The sequence below is a fragment of the Sciurus carolinensis genome, chromosome 6 (assembly GCF_902686445.1).
Source record: "Sciurus carolinensis chromosome 6, mSciCar1.2, whole genome shotgun sequence".
Taxonomy (NCBI): Eukaryota; Metazoa; Chordata; class Mammalia; order Rodentia; family Sciuridae; genus Sciurus; species Sciurus carolinensis.
The window spans coordinates 130,853,352-130,875,207 of NC_062218.1; the positions used below are offsets into that span (position 1 = coordinate 130,853,352).

Below are 21,856 nucleotides of genomic sequence, written 5' to 3' on the forward strand. Positions count from 1 at the left end.
TTCCTGCTGGGTATTGAACCCAGGGCCTCACATGTGCTAGACTTTATTTTATTTTTATTTTTAGCATTTTACAGCACAAGCTTTATAAGAAACAGGGAACATATTTTTCCACATTGTATTCAGTACAATAGAGCTCAGGCTCTGGGGCCCTTGCCCATACACTTCTGTAGAGACTTCAAGCTTTGCCACTTAGCACATTCTCCAGCACTCTGGTTACCTGATCAGCACTGAAGCTGTTCAAAGATACATCCTTCTCTTGCCCAAATGCGTAGTGGGCCCAGAGCTTGGGCTGCATATAGGAGCATTCCCGGATTAGAATTGACAGACCCGCATTTGCCTTCTTCAGTTCCACACAGCATTTCTGGATGAAGTTCCTGACACCCTGGCAACCAGGTGAGCGCTGGCATAAGTGGATGCTAATCTCACGCAGGCCCAGCTTTGCCCCAACTGCTTGACCGGTCATGGCTGTTGCAATCTTAACTAGTATTCTAGGTTTTATTTTGGATTCCAGAATTGGCAACACTTCATTCCATAGAATAAAATAAGTGCTACAATGAGTAGGGCAGAAAAGGTTAGTTTTATAAACAGAAAAAGGGCAAAAGAAAGTAGAAACAAAAAGGTAGATTGGTCTTTTTAAAATTATTTTTTTCTTATAAAGCAGGGATAAGGAGATAGAAAACAGAAAAATAACTGATGGGCTTGTAACAGGGGTTCACTTGATGCTTGGACTACATTCCTTGTTGCTTTGAAACATACATTTTTTTTCTTTTTCTCAACCTTTTCCCTGATCTTCTTTTCCCTAAACTTCTCTTCCCTGATCTTTTTTTCCTTGGGATCTTCTCCTTTCTGATCTCTCCTTCCTAATCTCATTTTCTCTGAATTGCCTCTTAAAAACCCTCCTATCCCACTGGATGGGCAGAATCACAGCCTTTGGGACAGGAGTTCCCTGTGTTTCTCTTTTGTTAGCAAAACAATAAACCGTCTTTTTCCTTTTTCTCTAAACTGTGTCCTCATTATTGGATTGGCATCAGGGACAAAGACTGAGCTTTCAGGAACAGGCTAACATAGGTTACTTCAGGTGACCTTTTTGTTAAAGACTAAGACAGGGAGCTTCTTTTTTTTTTTTTTTAAAGGAATTACTTTTACATCTTTTTTAAAAAAAATTTTGTAGTTGTAGATGGACAGACTGCCTTTATTTAGTTTATTTTTACGTGGTACTAAGGATTGAACCCAGTGCCTCACACATGCTAGGCAAGTGCTCTGCCACTGAGCTACAACCCCAGCCCAAGGAGTTTCATTATGCCAGTTAACATTGGCCTGTTTAGGAACTCTGGTGGTTATCTCTCTAATCCTAACCTCTCATAAGGTCAGATAAACAGTTTAATTTCAGTCAAGCCCAGTGGTACACACCTGAAATCTCCCCAATTCGGGGGGCTGAGGCAGGAGGATCATAAGTTTGAGGCCAGACTCAGCAATTCAGAGAGACCCTCGACAACTTAGACCCCCATCTCAAAATAAAAAATCAAAAGGACTGGGGAAGATAGCTCAATGGTAAAGTGCCCCTGGGTTCAATCCCCAGTACCACCCTCCCCCCCAAAAAATATGTTTAATTTCAGTTTGAATTGACCTTTAGCATGAGAGTAACTTCATTTTCAATTTTAGCCTGGTATGTTGTGGCCTACTACAGGAGTTTAGACTATAAGGATAGTCTTCTGTAATTTTTACTTAGCATTAGTATCAGCCAAAGGTCATGATATAACTTTAGACACTGGTATCATAAAAATCTGGGATATAGTTGTTTTAATCAGAGTCAGTAACTTCCTGGAAATGCTTACATTTTTATGTATCTGTGGATAAGAATTAAGGTGACCCTGACGTGATTTGTATAGAAGACAAAGTGCTGTATTTCCCCTTCTGACTGTAAGATGTGGTGTGTACCCCTTCCTCATGATGGAGGATGGTAAGGTGTCAACTTTGCTATCACAGAGGTTAAAAAAATATGGTATATTTAAAAAGTTCCATATTAACAAGCATTTTTATCATTCACCAAAGAACCATACTGCAGTGTAATTGTGATATTCACAAGCTAATTACAGAATTTATAGAAGACCTTAATTTCTGGTGCACATAAGTGCTCTAGTCTGGTAATGGCACTCAAATTTAAAGTTAGGTGGCACAGGCCGGTAATCCCAACTGTGCAGGAGGATGGCAGTTTTGAAGCCATCCTCAGCAATTGAGTGAGGTTGTAAGTAACCTATAGAGACCTTGTTTCAAAATGAAAAATAAAAAGGGTTGAGGATGTGACTCAGTGGTTAAGCGCCCTTGGGTTCAATTCCTGATACTTAAAAAAAAAAAAAAAAGTGAGTGAAGCTTGTGGGTCCTGCCAGAATGCCTGGCAAATGTTAAATGCTGAAATCTTAAATGTGAGATTATCCCCTCCCATCCCCATTGCCTTCATGAGATGACCTTTTTTTTTTTTTTTTTTTTTTTTTTTTTTTTTTTTTTTTGGTACTGGGGATTGAACCCAGTGGTGCTTTACACTGAACTACACCCCTAATCTTTTTTTATTTTTGAGGACCTTGCTAAATTGCTAAGGCTGTCCTCAAACTTGAGATCCTCCTATCTCAGCCTCCCGTGTTGCTAGGATTACAGGTATACACCATCGCACCCAGCTATGAGATGAGCTTTGATGGCAAACTTTGGACCTGGGGTAGAGATTTGGAAAGAGTTTTTTCAACTTATTTCAACGTATTTCACTTTGTTTCTTTGTCCTATTTGTAACTTTCAGGGAAAAAGAAATCCTCCTACAGGAAGCTACATCTGCGCTGGTACCTGTCATACTGTTTCCTTAGTGTAAAAGGCAAACGATATTAGGACCACCTGACCTAGCTCCCCTTACTAATTCTAACATGACTGTTTTTTGAAAAGTATAAGCTCATTCCACTTACGAATTGAGGCGACTTCTCAGCTTCACCTCTGTAAAAGGGAAAACGAAACGAAACAAAACAAAACAAAAAAAAAACAGGATGAGAAGAGCTGGTACTTGACAGCCCTTTCTGAATCTTGTGGGCTTGGATTTGAGTGTCTTTATTGTCTGTCTCTATCTTCCTTTAGCCTGTGTTGGACCCAGGCACGGAACAGGCACTGAGGAAGTGGTGGTTAAGGATGACTCTTCCTTGGAAGATGGTGGATTTCGCCTTTGGAGCTGTGGCTTCCATCCCCTTGGGCTTTAAGAGGGCTTGAGGCCTCCGGACCGTGGACTACAACTCCCAGCATGCCCTCCACCGGGCCAAATCCCGCGCGAGCCGCCGCGGTTTCCGAAGGCTTTTTGGTCAAGGCTGCCGGCTAGCACCACAGCTTGTGCTCTCTAGTCGGTGGTGGGAGCAGTCGGATTTGCCGCCGCTCTCAAGATGGCTTGGGTCTGGACTGCGCCACAACCTCTTGAGAGACGTGGGTCTTCGGATCCTCTTTAGTGCCGGAGTTGGGGTCGCAGGCAGCTTGGAGGCAGCGGGAACACAGGTGACCAAATAGCGGGCCTGGGTGCTCCTTGGAGATGTCTTCTACCCCTCGGGAGGGGCGCGCTTCCGGTCTCACCATGCTTATCCCCTTACCGGGCTCAGATCTCTGCCCGACCGCCCCAGGTCTCTGCCTTCCAGTCGGCCAAGGCCTCTGAAATGGGGCTTCTCCCTGATAGTGCCTATGGAGCTCCGACACTGGGCTTCTCGCTTTTATCGGACCCACCCAGTCCCAGATCCCCTCCCGCCCCGCTCCTCGCGACCACTATCCCACATCTCTCAGTCCCCTGCCTTGCCCAACCCTCAGTGTCAGACTATGGCCTTAATCTCTTTAGTCTTAATCTCGAGGGGTGGGAGAGGCTGTTAGTCAGACTAGGCCTTTCAAATCCTGGTGGCTTTGTGTTGTGTCTCGTAAAGGAGAAGCGTGAAGGGCGATAGTCGTGGGCGAGGTGTAGGAGAAGGGAAGGGAGTGTTTCTGGCTCGGGAATGCTCCCTTGACCGGAAGGATGGCTGAACTTTGGGTTTTGTGGTGTTCTTTAGTGAAAAACTTACTGGTTTGCTCTCAACTCTATCCGGTTACAGGGGCACAGTAGCAAGTGGAAAAGCAAGTAACATGACTTTTTCAGGGCCTTGTCTTAATTCCCCTGTAAAATAGGTTGAAAGTAGCTGCCCTGCAGAGGGGTCACTTGTCCATGAGCTTGAACAAAAATTTGAGATAGGTAATGACTGCTTTGCAGGGTGGTGGCAAGGGTTAAAAGCAAATTTTGTATAAAATACTATAAGTATTAGTTGGTGTTAGTAATAAAAAGTGAATTTACCTACTATGGTACCTAGCCCCTTACTGTGAGTTACAATGAAATGAATAATTACTCTCGAAAGGCCGTTAATGGGGAATAAATGAATGTATGGAGCAGTATCAATGCTGGCTGTTTGTTGTTATTAGAACCTCTGGATGGACTCCTCCTGGGAAGTTTTGCTAATTTGCAGCACTTGGACAATGTTCCTCATTAATACCTGTGTGTCAGCGTAGTCGTGACATCATTTCACTGTGGTAGGTGTCTTTTTCACCTATTGTCTTAGCATTGTCATTTCACAGATGTTAAGATCAGCCACTGTTGTAGTGAGGCCTTTGACATTATCCTTTTTCTTTTCCCCATTAGCATGTGTGTCACCCATTGACTCTTGTATGTGTGTTTCAACCATGTTAACAGCATAAGACTGTGTACTTATCAAAAGAACAGCATCTGGAAGGATTCTTTGGTGTTCAACATGAGAAAATGCCCTTTGTTATTTTTATTAGGTGGCAGGGACTTAGCTCCGAATTATAAAGAAAAAAACACCTGGATCCCAGTCTATCAATGGCTTCAAGACAACCAGAAGTACCTGGTAAACTTAATTCTTTTTGGTTATGTTTTGCCTTTAATGTTTTCAGCCAGGCAATTTTATCTGAACCATGTATTAATGGTTACTTTCTGCCATTAGTCTTGATATTTAGACTTACTAGATTGACATCATTTAAATATTGTCTTATTGACCATGGTATGCATCCCAAACTGAACTTAAGGTTTGTTAAATATGTTCCTTGGGATGGAGGTTGGGGATAGAATGGAGGACTGGGCAAAAAGGCACTAACTTGGTTTAATGGCGAATTGAGCTTATTTGTAAAAATGTTTGCAGCACTTTTTTTTTTTTTTTTTTCTTTTTTTGGTACCATGATTGAACCCAGGGATGCTTAACCACTGAGCCACATCCCCAGCCCTTTGTAAATTTTTAAAATTTTGAGACAGGATCTCACTACATTGCTGAGGCTGACTTTGAACTTGCCATCCTCCTGCCTCAGCCTCCCTAGTCAGTGGGATTATAGGCATGCACCACCATTCCTGGCTTGCAACACCTTTTAATGAGTCCTGGGTCTGTGAAGGGCAGTGATTTCTGGGTTATTGAAGTGATTGATTCCTTCTTCACTATTTTATTAGAAGGGAAGGCGATTTTTAATTAAATCTGAGTCAATTTCTCATTCTTAGTAAATATATAAATTGTGATGCCTGTCTCTGAGGGTTGTTAAGACTAAATATCATTTTTGAAAATGTGAATTAAAAGTTGGTGCTATCCTTAAGCCTCTCTCTTGCTCAGCCTACTCTGCTGTACCTTATCGGGTGCTCCTTCCACTTTCACCTTCTAAATATCTGTATTGTGCCTGTTAAAAGGGAAGGAAAAGTTGGTGCTAAATATGCATTTACTCTCCAGAAAAAATTCTGGTCTCTTTTTGTGGGAATATATTTCCTAGAAGTTTTAGCTGACTTCATTAGTGTTAGAAAGGCTACTGGGGGAAGTCTTAAAGATTTTTTTGAAATTGCTCCCAAATTAGGTGAATTAATAAAAGTTTCCCATATATCCCCTAATCTAGATCTGTCTCTAGTCTCTTAACATCATCTGCTTGTATGTTAGTTTGTCTTTCATTGTTGCTGCAGTTTTCAACTCCCTGTAAGCATCCCGAGCTATACTGTTGCATTAATTAGACTAATGTTTTGTAGTGTGGAGAGCACAGAATGTTGGGTACAGAGTGTGAGCCCTGATTTAGATCTGCTTCACACTCGTAGCTGGGTGATGTTGGGCAAGTCTAAGATCTGTGCCTCAGTTTCCTGAGCTGAAAAGTGGGGTGAATATTTGCTTAATGAGGATTAGATAAGATGAGGGTGTGAATGCCTAATAATTTGCTTGTTTGCTTACTTTAATTGAGATGCTGCAGAATAGCATAAAATTCACCCATTTAAAGTGAATAGTTTAATGGTTTTAGTATACTCACAAGGTTGCATGACCATCAGCATTATTCTAATGCAGAACATTTTCATTACCCCCAAAAGAAACCTTGCACCCATTAGTAGGCATACCTCATTGCCCCCTCCCCCTAGTCCCTGGTAATTAGTAATCTTCTTGGATTTAAATCCTGTGGAGTTATTATTTCAGTACTGGGGATTGAATCTGGGGATTCTCTACTGCTGAACTACATCTCCACCCCTTTTTATTTTTTATTTTGAGACAGGGTCTCACCAAGTTGCTGAGGCTGTTATTGAACTTGAGATCTTCTTGCCTCAGTCTCCCAAGTCTCTGGTATTACAGGCATGTGCCACCATGCCTGTATTATTGTTAGTAATAAAATGGTAGCTGCTTGATCTCCTTGCTGTTTAAGCCATTTTTGGTAGTTTAGGACTTATTGTCAGGCAGGTTGATATCTTGGAGTGTGTGGTTATGTAATTTTAGCCACAAAAAAATGTCACCTTGAAGGCAGGTTCTGGACATTAGCTGATATGAAAGGATTAGCAAACCAAATGAAATGAACCTTACTCCCTGTCTGGCACAGCTGAGAGTGACCTTGGAGAGGGTTGCCTGCGTCACAGTACATTCCAGTGGTCAGTTCCAGGCAACAGGAATGGCAGAATCAGCTGGCAGTGTTTTGGGAGAGTGATTGTCAATAGTGATGGAAGTCGCTGATGTTTAAATCATACTGTTTAAATCATTTGAAACTAGAGATGATGCCAAACAGCATACTGTTTTGAATATTTCTTGCAGTGCTGATTTCTTTGATAAGGTAGGGAAGATAGGATTTGCAGTCAGACCTTGGTCAAGCCCAGCTAGCCATTTCCTGTATGATGTGGGTGAATAACTTCATCTCTAGGGCTTAGGTTCCTCATCTATAAAACAAGAACAAGAACTTCATATCTTGAGTCTGTGTCCTCAGTCTTGTGTGAGTTGAGAGCCTTAGCATTGCAGTGAGGGTGGCCTCAATACTATAAAGAAATCAAACTTTGAAATCACATAGGTTTCAGTTTTAATTCCAAACTGTGCTTTGAAATTGTGTGCCCTTGCCTCAGGTAAATTTAAATTGATCTTCAGGTTCCTTATGATATAAAAATGGATAGGATTACTGAGTGCATTAAGTGGAGAATCCAAAGTGTTAGGAATAGAAGAAATTAGTTCTGTTACCTTTCCTTGAATGGATTATTCCAGGACAAGGTATTCTACTGTCCTCAATTAAGGGTGTTTCAGAAGCTGGGTGTGGTGACAGATGCCTATAATTCCAACTATTTGGGAGACTGAGGAAGGAGGATGGAAGGTTTGAGGCCAGCCAGGACAATTTACTGAGACCCTGTCTTGCAATAAAAACAAAATAAAAAAGTTCCTAGGATGTACTTAGTGGTAGAGTGCTTGCCTAGCATAGGTGAGGCTCTGTGTTTAATACCCAGTACATCCTCCACTCCCCCACAAAAAAGAGAAAAAGAAAAAAGTTTCAGAACTTTCCTTTCTATAGGTTAATTTAAAGCTGCAAGAATGCTCAGTTGTTAAACCCATCTTGACAGGTGTCTCTGTTCTTAGCTCTTGGGCCTAGCGGGCCTCTAGGCAAGATGTCCCTGCCCATCGGGATGTGCCGCCGGGCATTCAGCTATGATGATGCCCTTGAGGACCCTGCACCCATGACTCCTCCTCCATCGGACATGGGCAGCATTCCCTGGAAGCCAGTGATTCCAGAGCGCAAGTATCAGCACCTTGCCAAGGTACCTGACCCTGCTGACTGCTTCTGGCAAACCCAACCCCTTTGTTTCCTCCCTCTGTTCCAGAAACCTTCCAGTGACTTCCTGTACCCATAGTATTGGACAGTCATCACTCCCTGTGTGTTCTCTGTGCCTTAGCTAGAGTTGGTGTGTCCTTTTTTTTTTTTTTTTTTTCTTTAATTCAAAGCTAGAATGGTTGTATCTTCTACCTGATATTCTTCTGAACCCTTCTTCCCTCATTAAAAATCCAGACTTATACATGAGTATAAATAATACACACCTGATCCAGTTCTGTATGATTCAAGTCCTGCCTCTCCTCATCTTTCCTACCCAGTGATCCAATCATTCAAGTTACCTGAGATTTCTTGCACTTAATAGGGTATTTTAAACCTCTGAGTCTTTGCTTCACAGTGTTCTATTGCTTAGATGTTTAGTGTCTCCATCCTGTTCTCTTATACCCTTCCACTCACTCCATTTGCCTGACAAATGGTATCCTTTTGGTCTTTGCTTAAATGTCTCTTTTATAACATTTTTCTGATAGCTCCTTCCTTCAGATAAGACTGGCACCTATGCCTTTGAACTCTGCACTGTACCATGATCTCCATCATAATCCCTATATAGTTTTGTCACCCTCCATTAGCTTTTTGAGGCCAGGGTCCATATCTGAGTTTGTATGGGTTGAGTGCCTTTTATCCCAAATGCTTAGAAACAAAAGTGTTTCAGATTTCAGATTTTTTGAATTTTGGAATATTTGCCTATATGCAATGAAATATTTTGAAGTTGGGACCCAGGTCTAAACACAATTTATTTATGTTTCATATATACCTATCCATAAAGGCTGAAGGCAATTTTATACATTATTAATAGTTTTGTGCATGAAACAATTTCATGGTGTAGAACTTTCCACTTGTGGCATTATGTCAATGCTCAAAAAAATTTCAGATTTTGGAGCATTTGGGAATTCAGATTTTTTGATTAAAGAGGCACAACTTTTATTCTATCTTCAGTATTTACCAGCAGGCCTGGTGTAACATAGATTCCCCAAAATCATTCATTCTGTAACTAGGGGAAAATTGACTTTCTTGAACACATGCTGTGTTTTTCCATGTGTTATTCCTCTTGCCTCAGGTGCCTTTTCTATTGTTGTCCTCTGTGAGAGCTGCCTTCTTCCTAAGGTGGCTTGATGTGCTGTCACAGCCCTTCTGTGTAGAGTCTCATAGGTTCTTCTGTGCTTGTTGCAATTGTGCTTCTGAGGCTTGTGCTTCCTGGCTTCAAGGATTGTCTCTCACCTCTGACTCTCCAACACCAAGAATATAAGAAAGGTTATACTGTTGCCTGATAAACTAGGCCTGCCAGATTCTCAGATAAGGCCAAATAGCTGCAGCTTGTTCCACTGAACTTTGAGCTATATGATCTCTTGGGTCTGATAGGAAGTATAAGCAGACTTGTGCACTAGCTTAGGATTGAGCACACAACTTTAGCTCTGAACTACAGTTCTTCATCTGAGAGATGAGAATACTTTGTCATAGAGGAAACATGGGGATTAAATAAAAGAGGATTTAGAGGCTTGGCACATGGCACATGGTAGGTGTGTAGCTATATGACTAATGGCTTCCAAACTAACTTTCACTTAGTACAGCCATATTTGATCTTTTCCTTCTAATGAGCTGTTTTTTTTTTTTCCTTCTCCCATCCACCCTCATAATGGGGAGCTGCTTTCTAAGAAAGTCTCTCTGTACATCTGGGGAAAACTGCTTGTATTAATTATCTAGTGGAATTGACTCAACTGCTTGTTCAGGAGGGAATGAATGTTCTATGTAAAAAGTAGTGGAAGTACTAAGAGAAGGGGACCCTGGCAACCTGTGTGTGATGCTGAAGTAGTGAACTCAAGGGACTAGAGCAGAAGATAAGCAGGGCTCCCTGGAGTGCCTTTGAGGGCTGCACACCATTTTCATTAATAAAGGCTGCTGATGACTTCCAAGGCACAGAGTGGACTTCTAGTGTTCAGTTGTGCCCCAGCTGGAACAGCTGGCAATTTGAAACAACTGCTTTTTCAAAGGAGTGCTCAACTTGACTCATTACACACATTCTTTTATCTGCCCTAATTATCCACATATTAGGAGTCATCCATCTTCCAAATAAAGAATAAGGTTCAAGTTTTACTCTAATAAGGTCATAGCTGAAAAGTATAAATCCTGTTTTGTAATAGTGATACAATATTTGAGTACTTCCTTCTGCAGCCCTCCTTTTTAGCCATCTTTCTTTTCAGTTCCTCTGGAGAGGCAGAGAACAAAGAATAAACCTAGCTCTCTCCTCCTTGCTAGGACTCAGCATGGTGTCAGGTGGATATTCCCAGCTCTTACACATTAAAGAGTAGGAGCTACATAGATTTTTATTAGTTTTTTTTTTTTTTTTTTTTTTTTTTTTTGATACTGGGAGGTGCTTTACCACTGAGCTATTTTTTTATTTTGAGACAGGGTCTCAATAAGTTGCTTAGAGCCTCGCTAAGTTGCTGAGGCTGGTCTTGAACTTTTTGTCCTTCTGTCTCAGTCTCCCTAGTTGCTGGGATTATAGGTGTGCACCCCATACCTGGCCCAATTTTTACTAGTTTTTAAAGACCATTATTTGAACCTTTAGAACACTGGTCCTCAAACCAATCTTGGGTATCACCTGGGAATTTGTTAGAAATATAAGTTTTTTTTTTTTTTTCCCTGGTGGTGCTAGAAATTGAACTCAGGATCTCACACATGCTAGGCATGAGCTTTACCACTGGGCTATACCCCAAACCCTATACATACCTTCTGAAACCCTGCCCTAGACTTACTTAATCAGAAACTCTGGGGTAGGGCCAACAGTGTGTTTAAAGAAGCTCTGCAGGTGGTTCTGATGTTCTACAAAACTTGAGAACCACTTAGAAAAGGCTCTAATTAATCTAACTTAGTGCTTGATACTTCGTCAATGCTTTGTAATAGTACAAATTTTCTTCTGCATTCTTTGTGTTTTTTTTTTTTTTTTTTTTTTGTCCTGGGGATCAGACCCGGGGTCTTGTACACGATATGCATGCTATGCAAGCATCCTACCCCTGAACTGTATCCCCAGTCCCTTTTTCTGCTGCATTCTTATGGGCATAGTACTAGAGTATATTGGTCAGACATAGGCAGGAAAGATAATAGACCTCAGAGTTTCAAATTCTGGCTTTCCCTTTTATGAATTCAAGTTATTCCCATAACGTCTATATTTATTGTCACTGTGGATAATATAATAGCTATCTGCTCGGTAGAAATGACCACTGCTAGTTTCACATATTTCTTCACTTACCAGATTAAAGATACTTAAATAACTTCTTCCCTAAAGGAATAAGTTTAGGTGTGTGTCTCCCTTGCCCTGCTTAAGTGCATCCTTACCTCTCTTGAACAGGAGGAGGAAGGAGAGACCAGTGTATCCCCCCATGCCATGACCCTGTCAACGGTCACTGACATTACGGACAAGGTCCCGGTGGTGAAGGCCAAAGCTACCCATGTCATCATGAATTCTCTGATCACAAGTAAGCACCCTTTGCTCTCAGAGTAGAGTGAAGTAGGGGTGGGGAAGAGTTTAGGCCTCTTACAAAGCAGTTGCAGATGATTCTGCAAACAGGCCTGCCTTAGCATGTCCAGATATATTTTGGCTGCTGAATCCCAGTGGTGAAGCCTCATTTTAGTGGAAGATTGACAAACATTAAACATCTCAGTTGACTTAGGTGCATTTCTGCTGTTTTGTTGATACGGTCTCATTTCTTGTGTTGGTCGGTGTGATCTTGGGCAAGTAACTTAACTATAGAGACTGTTCCCTCTTTGTAAAATGGTGAATCTAGCTGGCAGGTTGAAGTGAGGATTAAATGGTCCAGAGCTGCTGCTATTACTGTCTCAAAGCTCTGCTGGAGAAGCAGTATACTGAAGCATTTCCCTATTGTCTTGCATTTTTATTTTTGCTTTTTTTATTTAATTAAATTTGGTCTCCCAGGGAGGACCAGGTATCGTGCCTCAAGTATCTTTAGTCTTTAAGAATGTGTGATTGGTGGCCCTAATGAGACCTGACATAGGAGAGATTGCATTTTAAAAAAATCTTACAAGTTAACTAAAGTTTGTTCTGGAGGGCTGTTGTAGTTGCTCTGAGAAGTTAATTATTAGATACACAGATCTGCTTGTCAGCAGTAATGCCTTTACCAGTGTTAAGGTACATAGAGGTTCTTGCTTGGGTGGCTCATTTTTGAAGTTAAAGCCCTTGTTTCTCAAAGAGTTTGTCTTGACCATTTCCTGGAGAGTTCATCCAAGAACCCAAAGTCCAAACTCTCACTTTGGTTTTCTTCTCTTCACTCATAAATGTACCACTTGAATCAGCAACTTCTGCTTGTGTTTTGCAAACTTCAGGCTATATTCTAGTGGTGTTAGAAAGCTTAACCATTGTTATTTTAGCACAGTGCAACTTTTTTATTGAAAATGCATTTTACCAACAAGTACAGACTATAACACGTAATATCACTCATATGTATTTGTCATGTTCACCAAAAACGCATATTTTTATATAAATGCAGTTATAGTAGGTATACCATTTGTTTTTTCCCCAATAATACCTCCATGCAGTTTTGATGTTGCCAGTCTTAAATTTTTTTCTTTGCTTCTATTTGTGATGGAAGTACTTCTTTAGGAGATGAATGACTAAATCAGAAAGTGCATCTGGTATCTAGACTCTTTGATCCACTGTTGCCACATTCTTATTTGTAGGAGTGTATTAGGTAGTTTGTGTACAGATTAAGCAAAAATTCAGCCATCATTCATTCCAAAGCGTAACTGACTTAATGAAATCATCAGGTCAGACTGAAAGAATGTTGAGGTCCCACGGGATGAGGCATGGTAGTAGGCCATCTTACACAGAAGAAACTTGTGATTCAGTAGATGGGCTAGTTCAAGGCAGGTGGTTTGAATCAGGCTGGTACATTGATGCCAGAGAGCTTGAATATGACCTCTTTGGCAAAGGTTTTTGTATGGTTGAAGAAGGGGTGAGTTTCTCGTAGAAAACTTTGTATTTGGAGATTTTTTTACTGTGTCTGGATGTCAGCTGCCATCTCCAAGCAGCATTTTGAACACAAAGATGTTATATGTACAAGAGCAAGGTAAGTTCTTTAGCTGTCCCTTTAGGAATAACCTTTTCTTTAGTTTGGTGTGAGGGAAGGGAACCTTGTGGGAGGTTCTGAATTACCCTTGCAGTGCCTCCCTGGGGGAATCCTCCTCCTTCAATGGTCAATGTTGTCTCTTGGTTCGTGATGGGTTTGGGGATGGGCATGACTGTCTGCTTCTCTATTCTCAGAACAGACACAGGAGAGCATTCAGCGTTTTGAGCAACAGGCAGGACTGAGAGATGCTGGCTATACACCCCACAAGGGCCTTACCACTGAGGAAACCAAGTACCTCCGAGTAGCAGAAGCACTCCATGTAAGCTTGTTTCTTAGGAACTTTCAAAAAACGAAGCCTTCATCTTTTATGGTTTGAGATATGACTGTGTAGAAGTTACCAGCTCAGTTAGCTGGTGGCTGTGGAAAGTGGTGGGAAGAGAACGGGGTAAAGGAATTTAGAACTGGGTAAGTCCCATTCCTTCATTCCTGGATGAAGGCTCTGGAGTGCTTACCCTCATGGTTTCTGCTTACTCATCTATAAAGTGAGGGTTATCTGTTTTGCTTATTTCTTTCTTTCTTTTTTTTTTTTTTTTGCGGTGCTGGGGATTTGAACCCAGGGCCTTGTGCTTACAAGGCAAGCACTCAACCAACTGAGCTATATCCCCAACCCTGTTTTGCCCTGTTTTACTTATTTCTGATTAGAAGGATCAAATGAGTTTCATCTTACCTACCTGGTATGTGGGTGCTCTGAACTGCAAAGCAAATGTGGATTCTTTTTCTGCCAGGGCTTGTCTGTAAGGGAGGGGGAATTGGGCAATCTCAATAGACTTATTAAGTTTAGCTAATTTTTTTACGTATATATTTTTTTGGTACTGGGAATTGAACCTAGGGGCATTTAACCACTGAGCCACATTTCCAGCTAAAATATTTTCTTTAGAGACAGGGTCTCACGGAGTTGCTTAGGACCTCACTTAGTTGCTGAGACTGGCTTGAACTCTCGATCCTCCTGCCTCAGCCTCCTGAGCTGCTGGGATTAAAGGTGTATACCACTATGCAAGCTCTGTATTTAATTTTTTAAAAGTTAAAATCAGTGTAGAATTGGAATGATTTTGCTTTTTCATTTATAAAATAGGAATAAATAATTTTGGTAAGGGTTAATTTAATGATGAATATATATTTATATATTGTCACCAGGGATTGAATCACTGAGCCACATTCCCCAGCCCTTTTTAATTTTTATTTTGGGACAGGTTCTTGCCAAGCTGCTGAGGTTGGCCTCAAAGTTGCGATCCTCCTGCCTCAGCTTCCTGAGTAGATGAGATTACAGGCGTGGATCACCATGCCCAGTTTATAAAGTATTTAAAAATTTAAACATTAATTATTTTAATGAATAACTTTCAAATGACTTTGACCACCACTTTATGCTGAATGGTGCTTTATAATTTATGAGCTCATAAATTCACTTAATAATCTTCACATTAATGCTTTGAGGTAGATACTATTTTCTACATTTTGTAAATGGAGAGAATGGGGTTCAAGGTCATATATTTAGCTACAATAACTAAAATCAGCAAATCTCCCAATTCCCTATCTCCCCTCTCTGCCCCCTACCCCTTGCAAAGTTCGAGAATCTGCCTTCCAAAGGAGCTTAGATTTTCCTCTGAAGGAAAATGGCTTTCTGTAGGAAAGGGTGGGTCATTGTCTAATTACATTGCAAGTTTTATTTTAAGAGTCCTGAGCCGGGTGCAGTGGCACGTGCTTGTAATCCCAGTGACTCAGAGACTAAGGCAGGAGGATCATGAGTTCAGAGCCAGCCTCAGCAAAAGTGAGGCACTAAGCAACTCAATGAGATCCTGTCTCCAAATAAAATACAGAATAGGGCTGGTGATGTGGCTCAGTGATCCTGAGTTCAATCCCTGGTACCCAAAAAGGGAGAAAAAATAAAATAAAATAAAGGCTGGGGATGTAGCTCCCTGGGCTCAAAAATAAACAAACAACAAAATGGGATGGGGTGGGTTGGGGATGTGGCTCAGTGGTATAAGTGCCCCTGCATTCAATCCCTGGTACCAAGAGAGAAAAAATAGTTCTGAATAGGAGATGAATGGCCTCTTATGTTTAGATGTTGTCTGTGACCCAAAAGCTCATGTGTGAGACAATGCAAGAACATTGAGGTGAAATGAGTGGGCTATGAGAGCCTTAACCTAATCAGTGAATTGATCTTCTGATGGGGATTAACTGGGTAGTAGCTGAAGGCGGGTGGTATGTGACTGGAAGAGGTTGGCATTGGGGGTGCGTGCCTTTGGGGTATATAATTTGTATCTGGCAAGTGGAGTCTCTGCTTCCTGATCATCTTGAGAGCTGCTTCCTTCTGCCACGCTCTTCCTCCTTGACTGTTTTAGTCAGCTATTTCACTGCTGTGACTAAATGACCTGACCAACACAACTATAAAGGAGGAAAGGTTTATTTGAGGGCTCACCGTTTCAGAGGTCCTAGTCCATAGAAGGCTGGCTCCATTCCTCAGGGCTCAAGGTGAGACTGAATATACATGGAAGAGTGGAAGAGTGTGGCAGAGGGAAGCAGCTCACATCATCAGGCAGCAGAGCAGAGACTCCACTCGCCAGATACAAATATGTATACCCCAAAGCCACGTCCTAATTCCCGTCTCCTCCAGCCACTCCCTACCTACCTCCAGTTACCACTCATTCAATCCCATCAGGGATTAATTTGCTGATTAGGTTAATACTCTCAAAACCCAATCATTTTTCTTCTGAACCTTCTTACATGGTCTCACATGAGCTTCTGGGGGACACCTAACATCCAAACCATAACAATGATGTTCTGCCTCACCTCGAGCCCCAAGGAATACAGCCAGCTATCTTTGGACTAAGACCTCTGAACCCATGAGCCCCCCAAATAAACTTTTTGTCCTCTATAATTTTTCTTGTCAGGTCTTTTGGTCACAGCAGCAGAAAAGCTGACTAAAACATGACCTTTGGGCATAGTGAGGAAAGCATAAAAGGAAGGAAAGGATCATGATGTACAGTATGTGGAAGGGGGAATAATGTGGATCTGGTGGCTTGTGGGTAGGGATATGAGACACTGGACTGGTTGTATTGTATGAGCATTCCAGATGACTCTTTTGTAGGCTAAGTTTAAAAAGCAGTGATGTGGGGGATCAGTGTTGAGCTGGTGACCAATTTAAGCTTTCAGACAAGAAAGATACTTTCAGAGAGGTACACTGTTACTTTTTAACACTTATCTGAATATTTTCCAGAACAGAATTCCATTTGAGCCGTTTACTGTATGTGATCATAGAATTGGCTTTGGTTGGCCCATTTTTTTGCATCCTGGCCATAGGAGTAGAATATGAGGATAGCTGAAGTGCTAGATTTAACTAGCATCATCTTATGATTAATTGTTTATTTACACAAATTGATTTGTTGAGAAAATTCAAGAGTTATCATTTGTTTAGAATGTAGCTTGAATTAAGCAGTGGCATAATAGACACTATGGGAGACTTGACTTAGAATTCTAGAACTGAGAATTAGATTTATTCCCACCCAACCACTACCCACTAGACTGTTAGTCTGTTGGAGGTATATTTACAATGCTGAGGGGACCTGGAATAGCTGTTTATGGGAGAGGAGGAAGAATGGGGTAAGATCCCCAGAGGAAGCATTTAGCTAAAGAATAGCGAGCCTGTTTTTGAGTCAGAATGGTTAGGGGCTACACATGGTAGAAGATGCAATGAAAGGAGGACTCAAGGTGCTGCTTAAAAGGCCAAGAATACAGCTTGATTCTGGCTCTCCCACTTACTGGTTGGGTACATGTGGGAAAATTACTTTCCTGAAGTAATACCTCTAGTACACAGCTTTTAGTACAGGGATGTTTGAGATCTGTTACAGAAAGAGTGCAATTCTTTAAAAAGATGGTTTCATTCAGTATGGCAAAAACAAAAGACTGTCTGTTGTATATTCAAAATCATTCTGCCTATGCTAAGAATGTTTTTATTTTGTGCCTTAAGTTAATGTGAAACAAATGGTTTATGCCCAGAGAACTATTTAGTGGCTATTTTGGGTTTGCTCTCATTTTGAAAAAGACTCTCTTTTTACCCATCTGAACAGAAACTAAAGCTACAGAGTGGAGAGATAACAAAGGAGGAGAAGCAGCCTGCATCAGCCCAGTCTACCCCAAGCAGCACCCCTCACTCTTCCCCTAAGCAGAGGCCCAGGTGAGCCATTCCTGGGACTCTTCTGAGCCTCAGTGTGCTTCAGCCTTAGGAAAGCTAGTGCTCAAAGTTGGATTTAAGTCTGTGGTTTCAGAGTGAGAAGTGCTAGCTCACAGTTCCCTGTTCTTTTGGTGTGAGATTCTTCTAGAGGTGCAGGAAGAGGATGTATTAGGATGTTTTATTTTCTCTTCCAGAGGCTGGTTTTCTTCTGGTTCCTCTACAGCCTTACCTGGTCCAAATCCTAGTACCATGGATCCTGGAAATGGAGATAAGGACAGAAACTCATCAGATAAATGGAGCCTTTTTGGTCCAAGACCCCTTCAGAAGTCTGATTCTGGTAGGCAGCTCTTTCAACAAAGAAAGCAACATGGCAGGCATCTTACTGTATTATATACTGGACACTGATTCTGCAGTCATTTACTCTCTGGTTTACTTTTGTAGGAGGTTTTGCCATCCAGGCCTACAAAGGAGCCCAGAAGCCCTCTCCCATGGAGCTGATCCGTGCTCAGGCCACCCGAATGGCTGAAGATCCAGCAACCTTCAAGCCGCCCAAGATGGATGTCCCAGCCATAGAAGGGAAAAAACAACTGCCACGGACCCATAATCTCAAACCACGTGACTTGAATGTGCTCACACCCACTGGCTTCTAGAGTGCTTTCTGTCCCAGGGACTTGGGATAGAGGGTTTCTTGTCCTTTACTCCTCTTTTACCTTGGCTCTGACATAGGAAAGATATATTTAAACAAAACAACAACAACAAAAAAAAAACAGGCTAGAGGTGGAGAGTTAATTAATTCTGAGAAACATCAGTGCAGTTTGTCCTTCTGTGGAAGAAACCTGTAGTGTTTTAGAGTCAGATTAAAAAGTCTCAGCAGTGATGTTTGGGGGACTTCATTACCCTTTCTTGTATCATTTATCCCAGACCAGGACTTTGATCATTGCTTACTAGGTAAATGTTTATGCTATTCCAAAGCCTAGGCTTCTTTTTACCACCATCAGCATAGCATTAACACATCACAGTGTAGGGGTGCCTGCTGACAAGTTTGGGTGACTGGCCCTTTTGACCCTGCTGATCTTGTGCTCCAGCCTTGTTAGGTAGGGGGACCTACAACCTGTTTAAGGTCTGGTACAGTTAACAGCCAGACTTGGCAGGAACTCCTCTTTCCTAGGCTAAAACTGGTCTCCTTGCTTTTTGGTCAGTCTAATGGATTGATTGCTTTGTCCTGTAGCCAGTTCTTCATGCTTCTTGGTACCTCTTGGGCCACTGCTATTGGAGGGATACTTCTCATATACATGTCACAGAACAAACACTAGTCTTGCATATCCTTTCTTGCACTTTAAAGTGAGATTAATTTAACTCCAATTTGGTTGAAACTTCCTAAAAGGAAAAAGTAAGTCTATTGATTTGAATATTGATTTTTTTTTTTTTTTTTTTTTGGGTGGTGCTGGGGCTTGAGCCCAGGGCCTTGCCCATTCTAGGCAAGTGTTCTACCATTAAGCTATACCCCGACCCTACGATTTTCAACTTTTTTAGAGTAAATAAGATGGTAAGTACAGTTAGATTATACACTGGTCCAGTTAAATTATTCATGCAAAATTAGTGTCAGTTATTTTAATTTCTTTGTCCAGGTCAGGGCTTAACTTTTTGGAAGGGAGGTGGAAGTATTCAATGGAAGAAAAGCATTTTTCACCGAAACCAGCCTCATATCTTTATGCAACACGTATCTTAGAAACTGCATTTTTATTTCTCCTCACTGTACATTTGTCTTGAACACTGTCTCAGATACTTGCTGTTTTTGTTTTGGTTAGGATTTTTGTTTACATAAGGAGCTGATCTTCTCATAGAGAAGCCCTGAAGTCTAAAATTGTCAGAACAACTAATTTATTTGTGTCTTCTGTTAAGATCTTTTGTTTGGACAATAAAAATCATTACTTCTTTCTCAAATGTGGGCATCTTTTTGTCTTGTTAAGAATAGCCATTCTGCCTACCCAGTCATGGAACCTAAGCATGGTAAACTTTGGTGTTTTGAAAAACCATTGCTTTTTTATTGGATCCTTTTAACATCAAATGTTTTATAACACTATCCTTTTGTTTCTTTGTCCCCCCTTTGTTACATTAGATCTTAAGAGACTGGCCATAAAGTCATATTCATAGGCAATATAAAAGGTCTAATATAGAATGTGTTATATTAGGAAAAACAAATGTCTTTCCAGAAACAGGCTGTCAGTTACTTAAATAACACTGACATACAGTTTGTTCAGCAGAGGGATTCTTTTCTCACATCTTGAATGGAAATGTTAAATATAGAGTGCATGTAGTGTTACCTGTTTCAAAAAAAGTATAGATAAATAATTTATTAAAAATATATATACACCTTGTATATTTAAGCCATATTTGAGAATAGGCCAGGATAGGATTATCAAAAAAAGAGAGATATGCTAGAGTCAGAAAGTGATTACAACCTACAGATAAATAAGATAGGTTTGGTCCTGCGAGATTTTTAACTACTGTTCATACTTTTAGAGCTTCTAAGAGACATAGTTCAAGAGGTATTCTTGGTGCTCAGTGCTAGGAAGGCCCTTAGGGGTTGCTCTAGTGCTTCGGAATGGGCTCTGAGTCAGGGTTCAAGTCTGCAGCATAGAAGAGCAAAAGCTTCAACAAGTGCACTTTGTCTTGCAGCTGAGGGACCAGAGGCTCCCCCAGCATCTGGATTAAGCGACTGCGGAAGGCTTCGATCTGCTTCTCCACGTCCACCACTGTGATATCATCTCCTTGTTGGGGCTTGGGCTTAATCCTTTTGATTATTAAGTCTTTTCGATCGATCACTGAACTCCGTAGGTGCTCTGCAAGAGGGAAGAAATCAGTGAAACTATACTGCTTTTTTATTTCTCTGTGATTAAAAAAAAAAAATGAAGTCCAATACTAGTAGGTAAATAGATGTTGCCTAGTTACTGGGAGGCAAGTCAAAGGCCATTTAAGTTACTATGGCAACCCCATTTCCAAAAGGTCTGTATTCTTGGTTTACTCCGATCTTCAAGAAGTTTTATATATTTAAAAAATTGTATTCTCTTAGTTTTTTCCTTTTGATTTAAACCATGAGCCTACATGAAATTACATTTCAAATTAATAGCCAGCCATTTTTATTTTCAGACAGGGTCTCTCTAAGTTGCCCAGGCTGGCCTTGAACTTGGGATCCTTCTGTATTAGTTTTTCATGTAGCAGGATTGTAGGGGTGCACCACAGTTTCTGAAACTATTTTGTATGTATTATAGAACAAATGAATAAATATAATCGTTGGGAACAAGGAAGGGTTCTTGTGTGAGAAGACACACTCAGGTGTAGAATAGGAGGAGAGGAAGAATTCTGGGATAATGGAATGGCAATTGAGGTGTTGGTATGAACATGTGTTATAAATTTATAAAATTATGTAATGTACTGTCAGGGTCTAGAAGCAGAGACACTCTAGTAGCAATCAGCATTCTAGGTGTTAAGGCAAATCCTAGTTTCCATACACAGTCTCCACTAAAAGCAATCAGTTTTTTGGAGAAAAGGTTAAATTCTGAGACCAAGGTAAGGTAACCTGGAACACTTTCTGTGAGAAAAGGAATGCTTAAAAACTCAGGCTGGCCTGTAATCCCAGTGGCTCAGGAGACTGAGGCAGGAGGATTGTGAGTTCAAAGCCAGCTTCAGCAAAAGCAAGGCTCTAAGTAACTCATTGAGACCCTGTCTCTAAATATAATACAAAATAGGTCTAGGGATGTGACTCAGTGGTAGAGTGCCCCTGAGTTCAATCCCCAGTACCCCACCCCCACACCCCAAAAAACAACAAAAAAAACCAAAACAAACTGATGGGGTCCTGTCAAAAGCAATATAAAGGAGGTTCCTGTTAGACAAGTTTTGGACAAATGTGATCAGAAAAAAGAATGTCAAAAAATGGATTATTTAACATATTGAATTTTTAAAAAAAGTCTTGAGGGCATAGTAGGAATGGTTAAAGGGTGTCCTTTTTCCAGAAGAAGGTCAGTTAAGAAATGTAGAAGAAAATGTAACTAGGAAGTTGCTACTTTTCAGACTAATACTAATACATTACCACCTTAACCAACTATTGGGACCAAAATGACACTGCCTTTGGTTGGTTAAGGTAGTAATGCAGAGGGTCAAACTTTGAGACTGAATATCCCTGTCAGCCTTTCACTTGGTTTTAGCATTCATTTGTGGTTCTTACCTGAATCATATATTAGTCTGAAAAGTAACAGACAGGACCCCATCAGTTTGTTTTTTTTGTTGCTGTTTTTTGGGGTGTGGGAGTGGGGTACTAGGGATTGAACTCAGGGGCACTCTACCACTGAGTCACATCCCTAGACCTATTTTGTATTATATTTAGAGACAGGGTCTCAATGAGTTGCTTAGA

The 21,856-nt window shown here is 41.0% G+C and overlaps 2 protein-coding genes across 5 annotated transcripts in view; one reads left to right on the plus strand and one right to left on the minus strand.

Moving 5' to 3' along the window:
* The first annotated feature begins 3,328 nt into the window (after nt 1-3,328).
* On the plus strand, nt 3,329-18,264 carry Kiaa1191 (KIAA1191 ortholog). Of its 4 annotated transcripts, XM_047555284.1 has the most exons (9): nt 3,329-3,519; nt 4,459-4,566; nt 4,816-4,901; nt 7,890-8,068; nt 11,483-11,609; nt 13,412-13,536; nt 17,342-17,448; nt 17,640-17,782; nt 17,887-18,264. In XM_047555284.1, exons 3-9 carry the CDS (start codon nt 4,874-4,876, stop codon nt 18,093-18,095), a joined length of 918 nt encoding a protein of 305 aa, XP_047411240.1. In that variant the 5' UTR covers nt 3,329-3,519; nt 4,459-4,566; nt 4,816-4,873; the 3' UTR covers nt 18,096-18,264. The 4 variants fall into 4 exon arrangements, with proteins under 4 accessions (XP_047411240.1, XP_047411242.1, XP_047411241.1 ...); XM_047555286.1 differs by lacking the exon at nt 4,816-4,901; XM_047555285.1 differs by lacking the exon at nt 4,459-4,566.
* Nucleotides 16,804-21,856, minus strand: part of Simc1 (SUMO interacting motifs containing 1) — a 77,996-nt gene continuing 72,943 nt past the window's right edge. The window contains exon 10 of the mRNA XM_047555282.1: nt 16,804-20,288. Coding sequence (XP_047411238.1) covers nt 20,038-20,288 — 251 coding nt within the window. The 3' untranslated portion in view covers nt 16,804-20,037. The remainder of the gene's footprint in view (nt 20,289-21,856) is intronic.

Bases quoted from the DNA above. Each gene is read 5' to 3' on its own strand.
- Kiaa1191 (XM_047555284.1), top strand. From the start codon at position 4,874: ATGGCTTCAAGACAACCAGAAGTACCTG. The intron at 11,610-13,411 runs GTAAGCACCCTT...CTCTATTCTCAG, and splicing joins CATGAATTCTCTGATCACAA to AACAGACACAGGAGAGCATT. The intron at 13,537-17,341 runs GTAAGCTTGTTT...CCATCTGAACAG, and splicing joins GAGTAGCAGAAGCACTCCAT to AAACTAAAGCTACAGAGTGG.